The sequence below is a fragment of the Molossus molossus genome, unplaced genomic scaffold (assembly GCF_014108415.1).
Source record: "Molossus molossus isolate mMolMol1 unplaced genomic scaffold, mMolMol1.p scaffold_m16_p_16, whole genome shotgun sequence".
In the NCBI taxonomy this organism is placed as follows: domain Eukaryota; kingdom Metazoa; phylum Chordata; class Mammalia; order Chiroptera; family Molossidae; genus Molossus; species Molossus molossus.
The window spans coordinates 9692325-9713471 of NW_023425351.1; the positions used below are offsets into that span (position 1 = coordinate 9692325).

The 21147-nt window shown below is 36.6% G+C and overlaps 1 protein-coding gene across 1 annotated transcript in view; it reads right to left on the bottom strand.

Annotated features, from left to right (window-relative positions):
* The window catches only part of ST18 (ST18 C2H2C-type zinc finger transcription factor), a 118802-nt gene extending 98977 nt beyond the window's left edge, over positions 1 to 19825 (bottom strand). Inside the window, exons 1-5 of the mRNA XM_036264100.1 lie at positions 19779 to 19825; positions 10586 to 10739; positions 9771 to 9874; positions 3472 to 3526; positions 1033 to 1066 (exon numbers count right to left, since the gene is read on the bottom strand). Coding sequence (XP_036119993.1) covers positions 1033 to 1066; positions 3472 to 3526 — 89 coding nt within the window. The 5' untranslated portion in view covers positions 9771 to 9874; positions 10586 to 10739; positions 19779 to 19825. The remainder of the gene's footprint in view (positions 1 to 1032; positions 1067 to 3471; positions 3527 to 9770; positions 9875 to 10585; positions 10740 to 19778) is intronic.
* Positions 19826 to 21147: the final 1322 nt, after the last annotated feature.

A 21147-nucleotide genomic window follows, 5' to 3' on the forward strand; every position in this document is an offset into this window, starting at 1 on the left:
AATATCTCCACAGATAAGAGTGTTAGCACAAGAACATGCACCTAATTCTGAGGCACACCTGTTCCACTTCAGAGGTGAACCCAAGCCAACGGATGAATCGTGGGACACAGAAGTAACTAAGCTCTTGCTTCAGGAAAGCACAGGGCACAGTTGCCTATAACTTGTTAATGCACACGTTAACATAGCAATGTGCATCAGACAGTTACACATCCTTCAGTTTCCACACATTTCCCTCAGGAACACATACAGACCCTGTCGTTTTCACAAAAGCAGATTAGTTAGTGGGTTTGGGAATTTCTGGGATTGCAACAGTAAATCTAGAGAAGAGACAAGGGACTTATCTTGTTCCTGACACAATTTCACTAAAAAATATTGGCAGTACAGAAGATGTACTGTCAGTATGTGTGTATTTTCAAACATATACTTAAAAAAAGAGATAAAACACTATACCTCACAAAGATACTGTGAAAAGAAAATCTAATTGGAGTTTATTCTGCAAAACCTATTAAGGTGGACATTCAGAATATTACCTGAGGTACATTGATAGTATCTAAGGTGGAAATGCTTGGATCCACCCAATACCTATTATCTTCAAATGTCTGCATTAAAATTAAAAGCATGTGGTTACCTGATAGAATTATCTGCATTTTTTTTTTAAAGAGAATTTAGGACTTGGGTTATCTATTAATCCAGTTCATGGATAACAGCTCAGTTTTTCACTTACCATTAGTGCAAAAACAAACCACGTGTGAGGTGTGTACACAAAGGCAGCACACATTCTATGGAGAAAAGTGGAAAATTACTCCCACCACAGCAAAACTCTGCTGGGCTTTGTTATCACAGGAGTAGCTTTAATTGTTTTGGATTATCAATAGTTTCTCCCTTTCTCCACTTCTTTGGTGTATAGACAGAGGCTATGCAAAATAAGCCCATTGACTTATTCCTCATACTAAAACAGGGATTCTAAGTACAAAACATTCTAATAACTAAAGCAAATCAATATTAGAAAAAGTAATGTAGGACAAATCTTACCTGAGCTCCTGGATTAGAGAATTCATTGGCACTGCTGGAAAAAAAATTGGTTTATAATTTTGAAAAGTGTATAACTGAAATTATTCACCTACCTAGACATAATGACCAATAGATAGTTAGTATAGACCTCGCTTAATTTCCCTTTGGGTGGATTGATCTTTTCTGAGTCAGGTTCTTTGGAGACAAGAGGACAAATAAATATGGCCCAGAACAGGTGATTCTAGGTTTAGTGCCTATGGTGACCCTGGGTGGGACTTTCCAAACACTTATCTTTGGGGATACATTAAAAAATGATGAGAGCATGAAGGACCTGAATTACTTTTTAAATCAATTTGACCCATTTTATTGTTTATAGAAAAACATTTTTAAAAACCCTATGTATGTTTTAATTGACATTAAACAAGTATATAAATAAAACTGGCAAAGATTTACTAAAAAATGTCCCAAGATTTGTTTCATAAATTTCATACATAAAGAAGAAGAGGATAAGCATCAGCTATGTTAATATCAACATCACTTTAAAAATAAGCAATTTTTAGAAAAAAAAGCTTTGATTTCTCTTACTGAAATGATGGGGCTGAAGTTCATGTTTATAAATACCTGCCTACGCAAGGGTAAGCAGCACACTGAGAGAGAACAGGTGGTTTTAAAGATTACTCATGATACATGAGAAACAGTTGTTTCATTTCTTGAGGAACATTTTGGCTCTATTTTAGAATGCATATGTATGTGCCAAAGGAATCTGAAGTAAAAAAAAAAAAATTTGCAAATTAAAACAGCCACAATTTACAAGTATGCTAGAGTAGTGTGATTTTAGAAGTCTAAACAAAATATTCAAATAATCCAAATACAGTCCCTAGAACTCTGATTTTGATGGCAGATGTAAACTTATCCTAAATAATAATACAAATTCTTTTCCATATATATGTATTTGTTGTTAATCCTCACCTGAGGATATTTTTCCATTAATTTTTAGATAGAGCAGAAAGGAGGGAGAGAGGAAGGAAAGGAGAGAGAGAAAGAGAGAGAGAGAGAGAGAGAGAGAGAGAGAGAAAGGGGGAGAGAGAGACAGAGAGAGAGAGAGACAGAGAGAGAGAGAAAGAAACATCAATGTGAACGAGACACATTGATTGGTTGTCTCCTGCACAACCCTGACCAGAGAGCTGGGGATCAAACCTGCAACCCAGGTATGTGCCCCTGATCAGAAATCGAACCCGGGAATTGAACTGAGACCCTTCGGTCCACAGGCCGATGCTCTTTAAAATTATATTTTATTGAGAAGTTTGCTGCACAAAAACGTAGTGTTTAGAAATATTGCACTCTAAATGTTAGACTGTATAATGCAATTATTTTAAAAGTAACTTAAACTAAAAATGGAAAATAATACAGTGTAAAATTTCTGTTTAGGTAGAGCCCCATATCTCATATAGCATTATTGGGCACTTGGGTTATCATGGCTAAGGATAATCATAATTACATTTTAACTGAAAAAAATCATCCTGGAATTTATTTAAAGTTTTGGGATTCTGAACTCTACTCAAACAGGAATTATTTACCTTAGCTACACATATAAACATAGTTAACAAAAGCATTCCATTTGATTAGCCACTTTCAACTATAAATCTCAAAATGCTTGCAAAACATTGCATCATTGCTGCCTGACTCAGTCCTTCTCAGCAAGGCCGACCCGTGCAAAGACTGGGTGGGAACAGCTACCCAGGGTGTTTTCACAGGCCATGGTGAACCTATAGTTTTCCATTTAAAATTAAGGGTCACAAAAATCTAGCTAATGATAATAAAAGTTATTTTCCTTAAGGTGTATTATTGCTAGTCAGTCCTGTTTTCCAGATGTTTATATCATCAAGGGCCTGTTTATATTTCAATATTACATTACCATCTGTTGGTTACAAAAAGAGAGGGATAATCGTTAAGTTAAACCTTTCAAATATTTCTTTGCAGAGCTGTCAGAAATTCCCAGCAGGGACAGTCAAAAAATAAACATCATTTTACTTGAACTAGGTTTAGATTGGGAACCACTAAACCAGATAACATAAAAATCAAAACCTGCTTTGGCAATAAACTAACAATTTGGTCTTTTCCCTTGGCCATTAAAGGTCACTTCAATAATTTGAATGTCTCCGTGAAGCATTTTCCCTTTGCTGACCCTTATGTTGTTTTGCATGATGTTAAAGTCTATTCATGATTATATTTTGTAAAAATTAGCATCATATATCATTTGGGCTTTTCTGAGTCCTTTACCTCCTGGTTCATAATATTTGGCCTTTCCATACCATGATCCAATGTTCTGGCTTGATCTACAAAAAAAGAGCCCTGAGGAAGTTGTAGTCATTCTGTCTGCACAGCAGGGACTGGGCACTAGAACACCCACATTTCCTGGTGCGGTGGGCACGGTGTCCTGGAACCTGCTTGCTCACTCACCCTTTGTTCCTTTAGAGCGGGTACGCAGCGTTTTGTCTTCAGCCTCTGCATCCATCTATAACACAAACACAGGTCCTGCGGTCATTCGTTTGACATTGACCAAAATGTGAAAACATATCATTAGAACTTCTTAAGGTCATTATGAAAAACAGAGTAAACTTCCATGCACTGGAATAGCATTCTGACTCTGTAGGGACAGAACTGTGACTGCCTTCATTCTCCACGAGTTTTGGAAATACTTCTGCAGATGCTGGAACCAGAGGAATCAGTGACCAGGGGGCAGATGTCCTGGTCCATACATGTTTGTTAGTGATTCAAACACTTCTGGCATTACAAAGACAGAAAAAAGGATTCTCTGATTAACAGTGGTTGTGAAGAACAAAACCTCAAATGGTCAAATCTAAAGGTTTAGATTAAGTTACTAAAACCTGATTCCTTTACATTTTTAGACCTTTTCTGATACATACTTCTTGCCAAGTCAGAAAAAATAATTCCCATGTCAAAAAGCAACATAAAGGCAAACCCCTGAAATGTCCCTTTTTCAAAATACCATTGGAAATGTTGATTAGCAACTATGACATACATTAACTTTAAGAATTTCTGAATATTGATTATAATCATCCAAATCTATAAGGAAGGTGAAATTTGAGTGTTGTGTTTGTCAGTAAATATCACAAAACACCACCACTAAATAGTTTAAGTATAATCAAATACATTATCAGAGGGATGCAAAAACTTTAGAAGCCTATTGTTTCTGTCCACATGGAGATAGATTCTGACCTGAGTACGTTCATCCGTTTCAGTAGATTCGCCTAATAATTTCCTAGTTCAATTCACTTTTAAACATTGTCAGAAGGGTTTCTTAAATGGAAAGAAGTTGCTTTGCTTGATGAAAATCAGATGCAGGCAGAAGGTGCTTTCTGTGGCTCCCATCCTTAAATCCTGACACTGCGTGGAAGCCGTGTGACTGCAATGGTAATGGGAGAAGCATCTCTGCTCTCCGAGACTGAGTTGTGATTGAAGGCACTGACCTGCCATAGACTTATAATAGGGGAGCAGGTGTGGCAATGATGGACTTTAATTTCCTTTAATAAACCTTTTATGTGCCACACTTTTACTGCCATTTGACGCTCTCCAAGGTCCTGCACATAATAGGTTCATTACTTTTGATTACTATAGTCTATTGAGACAAACAACTCCAGAACACACTATATATTATGTTCAGTTAAACCAATATAGACTATTTATCCATTGTGCATTTTTTCACCTGCAACACTACAGACAAAATTAACGATAGCTCTCGTAAGCTAAAACTATTAAAACCACCAGCTCTCTTTTGTCATCCTCTCATAATAAACACCACACCAATCATTGAACTGTTTTTTTAAATTAGCAAACAAAAAGTGTTCACTGCTTTTGCTGAACAGCAGTTGCTTCAGTCTAAATAAAATGGTTCATTGTTATGAATATTTTAAATTACATAGTAAGACAAAACAACGATAAAAAAAAAGGTGTTTTTTTTTTTCTGTAGATTTTCCTTCTCTTAAAACCACACGAATGTATGACAGATGTGACACTGACTAGGATTAAAGCGGCTTGGTTTGCTCAGGATGGTAAGCACTGCGTTGTAAAATCCTCCTCCTCTGTGAATATCTCTGTTGCATATAAAGTGGCTCAACTCATGCAAACTCCCCTTCATGTACTAAACAAATAACTAGATTAAGAGAGATCAGAAGCATTAGGGTTAAAATGATGAAAACCGTCAACTATTTCTGAAGAAGCTACTCCCATGGGTGAGCATCAACTCAAGTCAGGTATAATTCCATCCTGCTACACGGTTACTACTAGCTCTCCCAACCACTCTGAAAAATTTCCCCAAAAGGCAGGTGAAAGTTGAACTCCATAAGTTTCTTCCCCAAAAGTGAAGTGCACACTGCAAAGAGTACCAGTAGACACAAATAAAAGTTTCTGAACCTATTTAAATGTATCCTTCTTTATAATATCTTTAAGACTGGTCTATTTTGCAATTCAGCTATCAAAGGACCTGACCATTCTGTCATCAACTCATGCAATTGCCTCCACATTAAAGTCATTGGAAGGGATGTACAAATATTTTCATAGATCTCTGCTTGACTGTGCTAGGAATGATGGTTTATAATTGTATTTTGTGGAGCTACTGTCTTCTTGTTGGTGTAGCATGTACGTCCTATATAAATACTGTAAACACTGATACTCATTTATAAAATGAAGTTTTCAGATTTAACCTGTGGGTCAAGTTGTAGGAGCAAAGTGGACCAAGGCCATAGTATACAACCTATCAATTTTACCTCTTTGTCTCCTCACACCTAAAAAATAATAAAAGTATGAAAATCAGTGTCCAGTCACATCTTACAGTTTGTCAGGGAGTGAAAACATCAGAAACCTAAAACACATGGGCTTTTCTTTTGGGGGTGGTGGAAGTTTTTAACATTTATGAAATGGCTTGCTCATCTCATAAATCTCAATTCAAAAATAAGTCTTTGTTCTCTAAAATCTTGAATATGGCAGTAAAAATTTCTAAGTGTTATTTTAAATTATTCTCGAGAACTTTAATAAATTGCAAAAGAATAACCTTAATATTTGTATAAATCAAACCTCATATTCAGTGTTTACTTCATTTTGGTAATGGTTGATGAAAGGTAGAAAGAGCCTTGTAGCTCAGTGCATGTGTTGAGACCTGGGGGTGGGGAGAGGAGTGAGGATCACCATCTTTCAACTCCTCTTAGGGTTCTAGAACAGGCACATGGTTATGGAATGAAGCAGGACACTGACTTAAGTAACGGGCTGCAATCTTAAAAACAACATTTCCCATTGGGAACATTATTATTATTATTATTATTATTATTATTATTATTATTTTTCATTTGAAAAAGGAGACGATCATTTTTACTACTTAAGTACCAAATGTTATTGGCAAGTCTGCAATTAATTTTGTAAAAATTTAATGAGTCACTTCTTTTTTCAAAACAGAAATGTGATTACCTAAAAAGCTGCCCTTCTCTGGGTTTTTTAGGGCCTTTACCTGTCTGAGATTCCCGTCATCGCCCCTCCTGGCCTTGCAGTCTACTCAGCAGAGTAACAATGTTAAAGGCAGGCTTTACCTTATTTTTGTTGATTTGAAACTACTTTCTTAAAAGTTTATTTAACTTATAATCATGGGTATGTTATATATTATATTTATATAGAAAGGAGAAAAAACGTGGTTATTGCTTGGTATCAAGTTTATAGTAAAGGCATGAAGAGAACTTTAAGAACACTTCATTCCCCAGCTCTCTGGCAAGAGGACTTAATACAAGGATGAATGACAAGAGGGAAAAAATTATAAAATAAAGAAGGCAAAGAAGCAAATTTGGAGGAAGGACATGTAAAAACAAACAATGGAAATAAGTAGATAGGCAATGAAGAAGAAAAAATGACCATAAAATATAACTTAACCACTTAGTTGAATTTGGAAAGCTCTTATTTAACATCTTTATATACTTATAAACCTACATACAGGTAGGTACAGTAATTTCTTAGTTGCTTGTACTTGACTAACTTTTCTTACTAGTGCTTAGTGCTTACGTAGGGGACAATCACCTGATGTCCTGTCCACAGCACGCCGGTGTAGAGATCTGGTGCCTTCCCTTCCACTGACTAGGGAGTTCTATAGTGACCATTTTGTGAGATAGATTCAAGGAGCAGGACACATAATTCATAAACTCAATTTGGCTTTTATTTACACAAGTACATTAGTGGTATGTAAGTATATTTAACTTGGCTTTATTTTTCACTCATAATCCTATTTTAATCTAATGGTAAAAGAAAAAAATCTAAGTAAGTATGAATATTTTTAAAATTTCTGCTTCTCTGATCTATTTATTTATTTTCTTTCATTTTATATTGTATTGGTTTCAAGTGTACTGCTTAGAGTTAGACAATCATATACTTTACATAGTGTTCCCTTTGATATTTCCAGTACCCTAATTAGCAATATACATAGTTATCACAATATTATTTAGTATATTTCCTTTGATTTACTTAATTACTTCTTAAGAAATGAATAAACCAAATCTTTTTGTGATGTTTAAGTTTTATATCTTCTTCAACAGAACTCTAGACACATACATCCTCACCACTTGTTTATAAATAGTCTTGTGTTTCTTAATATTAATATAAAAAACCATGGTGGTCATAAGGTTTTGAGGACACTTTCTCAAAATCCTTATAAAATTAATCTTTATACTGTCTAGGTATGCAGGAAACTGTATTAGATTTGAAAAGTCCTTCACATACACTCAGTTTGCAATCGTTTGACTTTTAATAAAATTTGACTGTGTGCCTCTCCTGATATTTTTGAACTGGTCATGTAGTTCTGTATGTCGTGACACATTAGTCTTGTGCGATGTCATTTCAGTCCTGGGGATCTCACTGCAATGGTGGGAGGAAGCGCGGTGGGTGCCAAGATGTCCCAGGTCCTCTCGATGAGGAGCCCTTAATCCTCCCTGGATGCTTCCTTTGCAAAGATCAATTTTGTTTAAATGACAGAGAAACTCAGGAAGTCAAAAAGGACAAAAACCCCCAAATGAAACAACTACATGATGCCAGTACCTTGGAACAGAATTTGGCTAGGTTGAAGAACAAAGAGCCCTACACTGAGTGCTCTTTCTTGGGATAATTCTGGCATCATTTTGTTTGAACACAGCTTTGGATTAGCCCAAAATGGCAGCAAAAGATGTTTGTTTCCCTGTTACGCAGGGCAAGGGTGAGGGTAATAAGTTGTGATTCTAAAAGAATAGTTGACTTACTGAGAGGAACACTAGGATAGAATGTTCAAGCATGTTTTTCTCTATCTGCACCCTCTTCTGACTTTTCTGTTGTTGTTTTTTTCATACGTTTATTAAACACTCAGGAAGAGTAATTCAGAAAATAAATATTCAAAAAGTCTAAACAAATAAAAACAGGATTTTTATATCATTTGTGACAACATATCTATAATTTAAAAAATCTTTCCTGAATCCTTTATCCTAAATAAAATAAATATTTTTTTGAAACTTTCAGTTAGGGCACATTGACTCTGATTTCAAGTCTCTGTTCCTATCTGTCTCTTATTGTACTGTCTTTGACTCTGTAGAAAGCCAAAAAATTGCGTAATGTCTACCTTTTACATTTATGATGCCTCTCATTGTCTCCACTGATCCCTCGCACCCCCAACAGACACCATACTTAAAGAAGCAGATTCAGTCTGTGCTCAGATTCAGCACAGTTTTCCGGGAACAGCTCCTCCTGAGGGCCAAGTGCATGCACATTTCTGCCATGAGGTGATTTTCTAGAGTCACTTGGAAATGCACAAAGAAATCTTAGACCTGAGACCAGTTGTTTAGCATTCTAAGGAGGCTGATCTATTTTGATTCTCACTCTCATTTCTGAGTCGTCACTGCTGCCGTAGACTTCATCCTGTAACTTCGCACAACTGGCAATGCTGAATATAAACCAAAGCCATATGTTTGTGTCCTTTTGCCAAACGACTCCAGCAAATAGTTTTATTATTCCCTTAGGTAGCCAACGTGTGCCAAGGTTTTCTATTAGTTGTCATGCCATGGCCTCTGAGTCACAGCTTGGTAACATAAGGGGGCAATTGCTGGCTTTATGTTTTAGGAGACATTTTTTTTTTTTTGGTATTATTTTAGTGTGCCCTGTTTAAAAATAACTCAGAGTTAGTAACACCTTAAAAGGCCCTTACATTTTTTTCATGCTGATATTTTGAGATACACATGTTGCAAAATATGTAAATCTTAGCGAACAAGTTCCTTCATATATGGATAAATTATTTTAAATATATTTTCCCCCAAGGACTACCTAATTTATTACGTTTCACATAGTGTTTTTTAAAACACTCTTTTAAAAGATATCATTTATTTACTTTTAATCCTTAGGTAATTAATTTCTAATAAAAATTAAATTGAATTTTTAATACTGTTTCAACACTGAACCTTTCTTTAAGGGCAAATCTGTGAACAAGTAACACACACAATCAATATGTAAAAGGTTTTTAGGCTCAGAGGACTTCTTCACCTGCTTAATATTTTTAAATATTAAAGTGACCATGTTTCTGACAAAAATCACAATCCTAAATTCAGCACTAACAATAACTACTTTTTCATAGCAAATCCACAGAGATAAAGCACTGTTTGGTATATAGTAAAGCCTTTATGTAAATGCTTTAATTGGATTCATTTTCTTTTAATATATTATACTTTTTCATAAAAACGTTGCCTTACCTCTCTTTTTCTCCAGGTAACTTGTATACCAATGCAGTTTGACCTGCTTCTTTTCAATGACTAAATGTCTCTGCCCACTTCAGTGAGAAATTCTAAAATTCATTCTATGAAGATAAAAAAAGAACGGAAGTGTAGCAGGTAGAACAAACTAAATAGAAGATCACTACTAAACACTGATGTGAACAATTAATGATGTGTTGACATTTTTACTTATAATTTGGTTGGACTATACTATAAAAAAATAAAAAATCATATACTACATATCAGTGTAAAAATATTTTTACTTTTTAAAAGGTAGGCCAAATTCATTTTTGTCTTTATTATCAAACTATATATATGATGTCTTCAATTTACCAGGGAAGCTGGATACAAAAGACTCTCTGTTAGTACTGTTATTTTACTTTTAACCACCAAAAGAAAAAGCACAGACAAGATTTGGATCATGCTACACTCAAGTCACAAAAGAGATTCAAAATCCATCCTGTTGTTATTTTCGGGCCTCTTTAATGACGCCGTCATATAATGCTACTAATTCTTTTGGCCAATGTTTTAACCTGTTTTCCTTGGAAACAACTTGCCCTTGGTCTGCTTTGCATTCAGACATCATATGCAGAGTGGCTTCTCTTCTATTTGGTCTCAGGGATAAGAACAGAATCTGTCTACAGGCCATTTGGCCCTTGAGAGGAAACTTTGAAATTCAGTGTAGTACACTCAGCATACTAGAGGGGCTGGTTATAAAAATAACACGTACATCAACACAGATTTAAAATGTTTATATCTGGCAGTTCTGGTATTTTAAAACACAAACCACCAACCTTCCTTGCAGAAGATTTCTCTCGCCTGTGTTTTTTTACCCTTCGCAGTGGATGGAGGTGACCAGCAGATTAACCATAGATTTCTCTATTACTTGTAAGCTTTGATCAAACATTAAGCAGATGCTTCTTCAACTCCAGTCCGCAACTGTGGTTCCTGGGAAAAATAGGGACAAAACTCTCTCAAGTGATAGAGCAGATTACTGCACATGATGTAAGAATTGAAAAGTAGGACGGGAGTTTGGGAATTCTTAGTTTGTGTTTGATTGCAACCAAAAAAATAAATAAAATAAAAAGGCTTTCTCTACACATGTGTTCGGCTTATTCCACTTCACCTTCAGCTCAGAAAGAGTTCTGAAGCTTCCACCTGCCTACTCCCCTTTGTTTGCCAGACTGGAACCTAAAACAAAAGATCCTGGAAAACAGTCACATTGGCGAGCAAAGCTCTTTCTAAATTCTAAAAGTAATGCCTTTTTGTCTAATACCCTATCGTGTTATGTATTTATTAGCAATACATTTTCCATTTATTTTCTCAAAGATTGCCAATAAAGAACTGAATCACATAAGGGAGTAGCTGTAAACCCTCTGAGTTCCCTAATGTCAAAGTCATTAGCATCCGAATAAGCACACAGCAGCACATCATCTGCACAATGCAATTTTTTACTACTTTTAATAGCGTTCCTCAAAGGGCTCATTTTCAACTTTCTTCAGTGGTTAGTTGGTTCTCAGGGGAAAAGTAGCTTCCTGATGCTTGCAGCTTCCACTCAGCAACCTGGCCATTTGCTGTCAGAGGCATCAGCCCTCTGCCCTCACCCATCTGCTGTCTCTCCCCTCCCTGGGGAGGAGAGTTAAGGCAGCACAGCTGAGATCGACTTGAGAAGTGTGCAGAGGGCTCGGACAAAATACAACTTTAGAAACATGGTTTGATACACACAGCCTCTTAAAGCCCAAGTACACTCAGTACATATGGAAAGTACAAGCCCTCCAGAGGCTCCCCATTCCATGTGTCTATCATCACTGACTCTACCCACCCTCTTCTGGGAAACACACCCTTGGCTGCTACCAAAAGGAATCTTCTACTGAAATCAGTTCCCTCCATCCGTTCATGTGCCCTATTATGTCAAGGCAGTCCCTTTAAAACCTCAGTTTTATTAACTGCCACACTTGAATCTCTTTTTCTGATCTTAAACCATTTTATAACACGTAAGGTCTTGCTAAAATATTTATAGAAAACACGCAGTTTGGAAGACAGTTAACCTAAGACTTGGAATCTTGACCAAGCTCCCGCACCTGGCAGTAGAGTTAGTTCTATCTGTGCATTGAAGCTCGTATTTTTATAAAACAGCAATCTCAAGAGAGAAAACTACATGACAACCAAGGTTTTAGTAAGCTAATGGGCTACAAAATCCTTAAGTGTGCTCTCTAATTAAGACATGGCTTTACTTGTTTAATGGAGTCATCACAAAGTACTCCATTTGTCCGCTTTACTTTATGCCAATAATTAGGGACTCAGTTCTTTACAGCTGCTTCATGGGCGCGTACCTGCTTCTGAAAAAGACAGCTTTGTCAACCTGTGATACAATGTAATAATCTGCTGTGCTTTAACAAAAAAGTACGTCATATTATATTTTATTGGGAGGCGTGAATAACCTAAAGTGTTGTATGATGTATGTCAATTGTATCCTTTAAGCAGATAATCAAAGATCTATCTGTGTTTCAAAAAAACACAACAACAACAAAAAAAAAATGAAACAAGACCTGCAACATTAAAAACTTCTCCACCTAAACTCAAAGTAAAAAATTTGATGGAAAGGCAAATAAATTTAATAGGAAATGTACGTAGCACTTGTAGCCCTGTAATATAATACGAGCTTACCACAATCACCAATTTGTTTTTGGACTTTGCTGTTCTGTTTCAGTCAGGTTGCAAATGCATAGCAGGATCCTCTCACAAACTTGGAAAGTTAATACAAGCTGCAAAGACCACGCTCAGATTTAGTTTCTTAAGGAGCAAAATAAAAGCAGAAGAGTGCGGAGGTATTTACCTTAGCATTGCTACCCCTGAGACCCTGTCTCCGCAACTTCTAACAGTTATAGTCTCTTAATCACTCTGCTCACCTTAATATCTTCACCAACTGTTCATTAGTTGGAATGATGAAAGTGGGGGGGGGGGGGGCTTCTCATTTGTTTATTTTGTGAATGGTAAAGTAAGTCCTTTACAGATCTAACTTTCAGGTTTATTTTTATATTAATCAGTGTAATATTTTAAGTTAGAGTTAAATTCTGCATAAACCTTAATGATATCTATGCCTGGACAATCAAATTCATTGATTTTTCCATTTCCCATTTTGCTGTATTAAATTTCTAATGAAAATTTAAGCCCCTTATTTTGGAGTTTCTAATCAATGAGCTATAGAACTGGTTTTCCCATTATAGCAAAAGGTATTAAGAAATTGATTTATAGCCCTGGCCGGTTTGGCTCAGCGGTTGGAGCGTCCGCCTGCGGTCTGGAGAGACCCGGGTTCGGTTCCCGCCAAGGGCACGTACCTCGGTTGCAGTTTGTCCCCGGCCCTGGTTGGTCGTGCGGGTGGCAGCCACTCGATGTGTCCCTTTCACATCGATGTTTCCCTCTCTCTCTCTTCCTCTCTCTCCCTCCCACTCTATCTGTACAAAAAATGGAAAAATGTCCTCGGGTGAGGATTAAAAAAAAAAAAAAAAAAAAAAAAAGAAATTGATTTATAAAAATTATGTAAGCCTACTGCCACTTTATACCTATGCCATCAAAGATGACGTTTCTATACTTAGCTCTCCAGGTTGATATTAGGGGATATGCTCCATTGGCTGGAGCAGATGAAGAGAAGTGGTGAGTTTCATTTAAGTTGTTTTAGGCAAAGAAAAATACTGTTATGGGCCACAAGCTTTCCTGTACCATCAGCCCATAATCAGGCTCCTGATCATAGTGAGAGTAGAAAAAAAGGCTTCATCCAAATGGAACTGTTCTGAAGGAAAAGGCACTCCCATTGTAGAGTGAACCCGTGGTACCTCTTACTTTTAGGGAGGATGTTTTGAATTTTACATCATTATGCCCGGGCTGGTTTGGCTCAGCAGTTAGAGCATTGGCACGCGGACCAGAGTCCCGGGTTCGGTTCCTGCTAAGGGCGCATGCCTCGGATGCAGTTTGTCCCCGGCCCTGGTTGGGGTTGTGTGGGTGGCAAACACTCGATGTCTCTCTCTCTCTCTCTCTCTCTCATTGATGTTTCTCTCTCTCTCTTCCTACCTCTCTCCCTCCTGCTCTGTCTGAAGATACAGTCTTCCCTCGTTTATCACAATTAACCTATTACAGACTCTAACATTTGCATCTGGTGTTGAAGGATTCCTGGGGTGCTCGAATACATAGACCTACAGTCCATACGTACAGTGATTTTAGTTGTAATTGTAATACAGGGGTGTATAATTAACTCAGACAACCGAGTGCATGCTGTGTCATTTTCACTGTCTCGAACAACTTTTTAATGAATATATTAGGAAAAAACACAATAGAGTGAAGTCACGAAGCGCAAAGTGGCAAGGGATGACTGTAAATGCAAAAAAAAAAAAAAAAAAAAAAATAGATAGGCCTGGATGGTTTGGTTCAGCGGTTGCAGCATTGGCCTGTGGTCCAGAGAGACCCGGGTTCGGTTCCCACTAAGGGCATGTACCTTGGTTGCCGTTTGTCCTTGGCCCTGGTTGGGCCCTGTGGGAGGCAGCCACTTGATGTGTCCCTTTCATGTCAATGTTTCTCTCTCTCTCTCTCTCTTTCTCTCTTCCTCTCTCTCCTTCCCTCTCTATCTGAACAAAAAATGGAAAAAAGTTCTCAGGTGAGAATTAAAAAAAAAATAGATAAATCATTATATATTCAGCAAGACTAAGTCTTTGATATTAGCAATTGAATTGCTTTTCATTATCCATTTTGAATATTTTTTTGCTTCCTCGAGTGGTCACTGAAGTTCCAATATAAATAAAACTTTTTATTATTCAATATAGTCTGTCATTTTAAAAGAACAAAATAAAAATTTGTCCATGTACAACATTTCCGCTGATGGATTTCACGGATTTGTACTGGTTTGCCTAGCTTTTTGAAATCTCTGCCCTATAGATTTTTTCGAGGAATTTGAAGTACAAGAAGTGCTATGGCAACCCAGAAAATGCAATTTTTGTTTTGCAAATTGCTGAAGTCATACCGAGCACCGAGCATCAAAACAACTCCTGGTTCCACTGTTCTACACATGAAGTAATTGTCCCTGTCCTTGTCCTAGCAGGCATTAGAGCAGTTGTGTCTGTCCTCCAGCACCTGTGAAAGGAGAGCACAGGCCTCTTCTCCCGAAACTCAGAAGCAATGCCAATAACTTGTGCAGGACCCACGTTTCTCATCACAAGAGGATCTGACTTTCACCTGATTTAAGTAACAAACTAGCCCTCAAAGATACTTAAAGCCTTGCTGCAATTAACATAACTGCATTTAGATGCCATTCATGACTGATAATTCCAACACCTTGTGGGAAAAAAAGTTGCATGCTGTAAACATTATAAACATATTCAAATAAGCTTAACACAATCTGCCATGCTTATTTCTGCCTAGATCATGGACCAGTGAAATGGTTAATGCAAATGGATTTATAATTTGCTTTGGGGGGCCAGTTTCTTCTCCTTATTTATTAGCCCAGCTGATGGGGCAGATTTGATGAGGCACTTCTGGAATAATTGAGTCATCACACAAAGAAGGCTGCGAGCATTCAGAGTGGTTTTATCAGCAGCAAGCAGGCCTGATTACTGACAATTACACTCTGATCCGGTGATGGAGGAGAAAGAGCCAACGAGTGGGAAATGTCCGTGTTTCTATCCAGGAATAATTTCTACATTCATTTTACATGCTAAGTGTTTCCTATCTCTGCATAATAAACTGTAAACAGGAATAGATGGCACAATGTCCCTTAATATTTCCTGGTAATGAAGACACAAATGTACAGTGAGTGCTGATAAATATAGATGAAACATAAGCTATTCTCCTAGTCTGTATTGTTACCTTTAAAACAAATGCATTTTTGTGGTAAAAGCATAATCATAGCTAATGCAAAAAAATGACAGAAGATTGAAACTGTCCTTGTAACTACATAGAAACTTTGTAAAAGTCCTGTTAATCACCTGCTGCTTTAAAGGCTTAGGAGTGAAGGTGAGATACAAGAAACCACCTCATTTTGTTTCTCAACAGTCAACTGTGAAGAACTCCTTGGATTAGACATGGCAAGAAACAAAGCTGAAAGTGACCTCCATTAACATTCAGAGAGAACGTATCTCAATACTACACTGAGAAACAAGAAAGCTGGCTCAAGGAGACACCTTCACCATCACGAATGTCCATTTCCCTTCCATCCGGCCTGTCAACAAAATGTTGACCAAGAGTAATAAAGTTAGACCTAAAACTCATGCTTTGTCACGTAGAGCCAGGCACTGCGTCTTTTGTGTAGCACTTTCCACCACTTGCTTTTGATATGGCTTATTAACTAAACACTACAAGCAAAAATGCATCTCACGGAGATATCTTATTAAAATAGCTTTTCAGAATCTAGGTTGAAATGCCCAGAGGAAAGAATGCTCAGATTTCTTAATGTGCCGCTATAGATTTTAGTGGAAAAAACTTTAATTTCCTATAATATCAAGAGTTTCTTCTTCTAAAAAGCCAACCAGGTGTGGAGCTGCACATAATAAACCTGTTGGGGTCTGTTTGTTTAATTCTTTTCCTAAAACCCCTTCCTGGCTTCCAAAGAAATAAAAGTTATCCTCTGTTCTTTATGGTAGCTATGGAAACTCTGTTTTATTAAACTAACCACTTAACTTCAAGGCTTGTATTGCAACGAAATGTGCTATTTTGAGTAAATCTATACTAAACATGCATATAATGTCAAAACATTTTAAGTAAAGTTCAAAGAGCACTTGTTGCTTCAAAAATGAGGCTTTTTATTATGTAAAGGGAATTTTCTCTTTTCAAGCTATTTTATTATATAGATTGTTACATAATATGTTTGATTTCATTAGATAGTTTCTATTTTCCTTATCCATTTTATGAGGTTTTTTAGAATTTTTTCAACCAGTCTGTTGTTTTTCCCAACCGTAGCTGTTTGGTTTTCATTAAGATTTCGTTTTTAAAAAAAGTCATTTATCTTCATTATCTGGGTATGAAATATGGAAAGGGAGAACCTGCTGAAATTTTCAAAGAAAGTGACAACATTTTTCATTTTAAGGAAAATGGGGCACTGAATTTTTGAAGAATTTTAATCTCACTGTAGTGTTTAATTTAATATGTATTACTTTAATACAAGTAATTTTGTCCTAAAAAATGTACTTGTTATTGGTTCGATACACATTCGTCTAGCATAGATTGCTCTATGCTGGCCAGTGGAAATGAAGAGACATCGAAAGCACAACGCTTGTCCTGACAAGTACAAACCAGCAAACAGGATTCCGGTAAGATGTGGAAAGTATGACAACGGAGGGAGGCAGAAGGAGAAACGGGACTGCAGGCTTAGACCAGACTGGAAAAGCTTCCAGAAATGATGATTACTGAAGAATTCATCCCTAGAGAGATTCAGAGAACTTTAAAATAAATAAATATCCCCAAAGACCAATTGGAAAGATACAGAGTCAAAATTGTACTTGGCTTGATTAAACAATGTATTAAGCCATATAGTTACAAAAGGGTCAAAGGAGAGTAGATGGTCAAAATTAAATGTATAAAATAAGTGTTGAGAATTTGTCAATTTCATTTGTAACTTTCAGAGAAACGTTTCCCTTCAGTGTCAGAACAACAAAATCTATCCACTGAAATGCGATTTATCATTCACGTTGTGGTTGTGACAGTATTTCACAGAATTCTGTATCCCAAAAGTGTTTCCATGGCAGCTTCGTCTAACTACTGTGCTCAGCCTGATATTATACTCACTCATGTCCACTGACTTCTCTCTGTCAGTATAAGCTCATAGAAGTGACAGGCTGTGTCTTGTTAACCTGGTACTGCAATATAATGTAACCAGAGCAGGTGCTCGATACATTATTATTATATTCAATTGAAGCAAATAAACAAAATAATCTTCTTCAGATGCCTGAGATATTATTTTATTAATTGTATTTCAATACAAAACATCCCAGATACACAGCATCTGGGATTCTGTAGATTTAGTGTGTCACCACTATGCCAGCTAAAGAGAACGTACAATTTTATCTTCCCTTATGTTGGAATTGTCAGCTTCCAAATGCAAAGAAGAGCAAGCATGACCATTTTATGGTCAGATTTTACCCAATGTCTACTTTTACTTAATTTATATAAAAAGAACAGTTTATGATGTAATTTGGTTCTTTGGTGGGAATAAAACCCAAAGGTAAATAGAGATATAGCCTTATTTTTCCAAATCTGGCAAGAAAATAATCTAAAAAGATCTCCAACTCATTCAAACTATATCCAGGTCCCAGTTTTTTTTTCTTTTTTAAAAATGTTTTTATTGATTTATTAGAGAGACAGGAAGGGAGAGAGAGATGGAAACATCAATGGGCTGCCTACTGCATGCCCCCTACTGGGGATCAAGCCCCAAACCCTGGAACGTGCCCTGACCAGGAATTGAACCAGGCCCTCTCAGTCCATGGGATGACATTCAGTCCACTGAGCCACACTGGATGGGCCAGTTCCCAGTTTTTATACGTCACTTTTCTTACTCATAATGTGTCAGAATGTCCTGACTATTATGCACTTGCATTTTATTTTCAGCAAGGCATATCCATGTACTCCAAACTAATGACTTTTGTAGTGGAGATAAAATAGCACTAACCATGAGGAAAGACCAAATAATCTATCCTTTTGATCAAAATAGCAAACGACAGTATTTTCTGACTAAATATAGCTCACCTTTACTAAACTTCTAACAAGAACCATCTGTAAGTATCAACACGCACTCTTTCCTTAGTCACAGTGGCCTGCCTGTGGGGAAGGGGTTATCAATTTTACATGTGATGAAGGGGACAAAGTGAGCTCACTTCCTTACCCACTGTTCCCACCAGTAGCTAGATGTTCCAATAAAGCATGTAGTCATTTGCATCTTGGATTACGGTGTTTGCATAAATATCATGTGTAAAATTAGTTTTGGTATTCGTTTGGGAGGGGTATCATAAAGCAGAAGAGAGAAAGCTCAGAGTTGGTGACAATCATCATTAGAATCTACAAATGAATATGGCATTTCCTAAAGACCATCAGTCTTGGGCTCTCAAAAAATGTTGCTCCTCTTCATTCGAACACTAGAAATTCTTCACAGAATTTACATTTCCAGTTGCAAAATATATCTTATCTATTGGTTGCCTTATTTATCCTCTGTATTAGTTTTCTTTTGCTGTTGTAACAAATTTTCACAAACTTAAAGGCTTAAAACAACACAAATATGTTATTGTGCAGCTCTGGAAGGGAAAGTCTGGTACGGTTTCACCAGGCTAAACTTAAGTCAGGCCACAATGTCTTCTGGGGGCCGCAGGAAAGAATTCATTTCCTTGTTCATCTGGGCTGTTGGCAGCCTCTGTTTTTTTGAGATTCTAGGGCTGAGGTCCCTTTTTTCTTGCTAGCTGTAGGCTGAGAGCTGTTTTTAGGTTCTAGAGGCTCTGCATTCCTTGACTCATAGCTCCCTGACCCCATCTTCAAAGAGGGTTGAGTTTAGTTCTTCTCAAGTTGCATCTCTGACTCATTCTTCTGCCTTTTTCTAAGAACAATGTGATTAGTTGGGCCTACCTGGACAATCTCTCCATTTCAATGTTCTTAATTTAATCACTCTGCCTTATAAGGTAACATATTCATGGGTTTCAGGAATTAGGACATAGATATTTTGGGGGGGAGGTATTATTCTATCTACCACATTCCTTAGCTACATATGTGAATTCTGACTGTGTTAAAGTATTAATGCTCTTTATATGAGACATGTGGAGTCATAGGTCAAGACGAACACTCCTCAAAAATATATATAAATAAAACTCAAATTACCATATGATACAAACATTAATTAAATCAAGGATCTTTGATTGTCCCCTAAATACAAGTTCCTTAATGTCTGAAGTTTTTCAAGGGCATTGAAAGTTAGAAATTACTTCTCTTTGGGGGGAGGTTTAATTTTCAATAGTCTTCACTTACCTTCAATAATATCCATTGGATTTGAACTGGACAGTTTTCATTGCTACTGATGAGAAGCATCATCAGAGAAAAAATAAAAAGAAGAAAAAAAGAAAAACTTAATTAAATGGTAATTATGTACAGCTTATTGACTATATAAAACAATCCTTTCAAGTAATTTACATACTGACTATTCATTTATGGGTTTGGGTTACGACCAATCTTCAATAGTCAAACAAAATATTCCTTTGAAAGAACTCTCCCCAACAAGCAAAACAAGTGTCTACTATTATCAGAAAATACTTTTTAAATTTGAGCCCTTTTGTATTTAAGTACATTTGAGAACCTTTTCTGGGACACACCTGAGGGTGAAAGTAAAAATTATCAATGACAGCCTTTTTAAAAAAAAAAGAATCAGTGGTTTAACACTAATTTCTAATCAGATCCTACAGAAAGGAACAGCTCGCATGGCAGCTGTACTTTTCCCAGGGTTAATTACCTTTCACTGCTCTCTGCTAATGAGTCAGCTGTTCCTGTCACCACACACTACACTGGTTCATCTGGAGTTCTAGCTGTGGACAAACACCGAGTGACAGTCCTATTTACATATGGGGGTGTTTGTTGTGCAAAATTTCAAAAGGATTTTTTTAATCCTTTAATTCTCATGTGTTTTCATGCTAAAAATATTTTTACAAATCAGATTTTACTTGGTTAACTATTCTTTTCCTCCCAGGCCACTGTATTCACTAGAAAATGTAAAATGCCAAATGCTTAGAATGAAGCAAACTCCATCGCCCCCACAGAAAGCCTATCTTACTGATTCCTTAGCATCAAAACAATTACCCTATCCAAGACAGAGCCTTGAAAATCTGCAGGTTACTTCAGTGGTTAAACAACTTTCTGAAAAGGTTCACCACAGAACATTAAAGTCAGAGGTGTTGAAAATAATCTAATGTGAAAAGACACAAAACATCTTAGATTTATTAGTATATGCAAAATGAATGAGAAAATTGTTTTTTTTTTTAAATTAGACTTAAAACCTATGCTTTCATCTAATGTCTAAATTATTGTGTGATATATATGTATATATGATCTATACATGATATGGGAATATATATATCATATACCTATACACATGATTTATTAACCAGATAATAGCTCTGCTACCCAGATAATGGCTCTGCTTCCATCTCATAACCTACACAGTGTGTCTTTATATATTTTTTAATATTACAGCCAAGAGATTTACACATTTCTTTCCCCCGCATTTTTTTTTTTTTTATTTCAGAGGGAACTGAGAAGGATAGAAAAATCAGTAAAGTATCCACTGAGTTCCACTTTGACAGCCTCCAAAATGCCTCTGAATAGAGGGTCCTCTCCCACTGGTAAC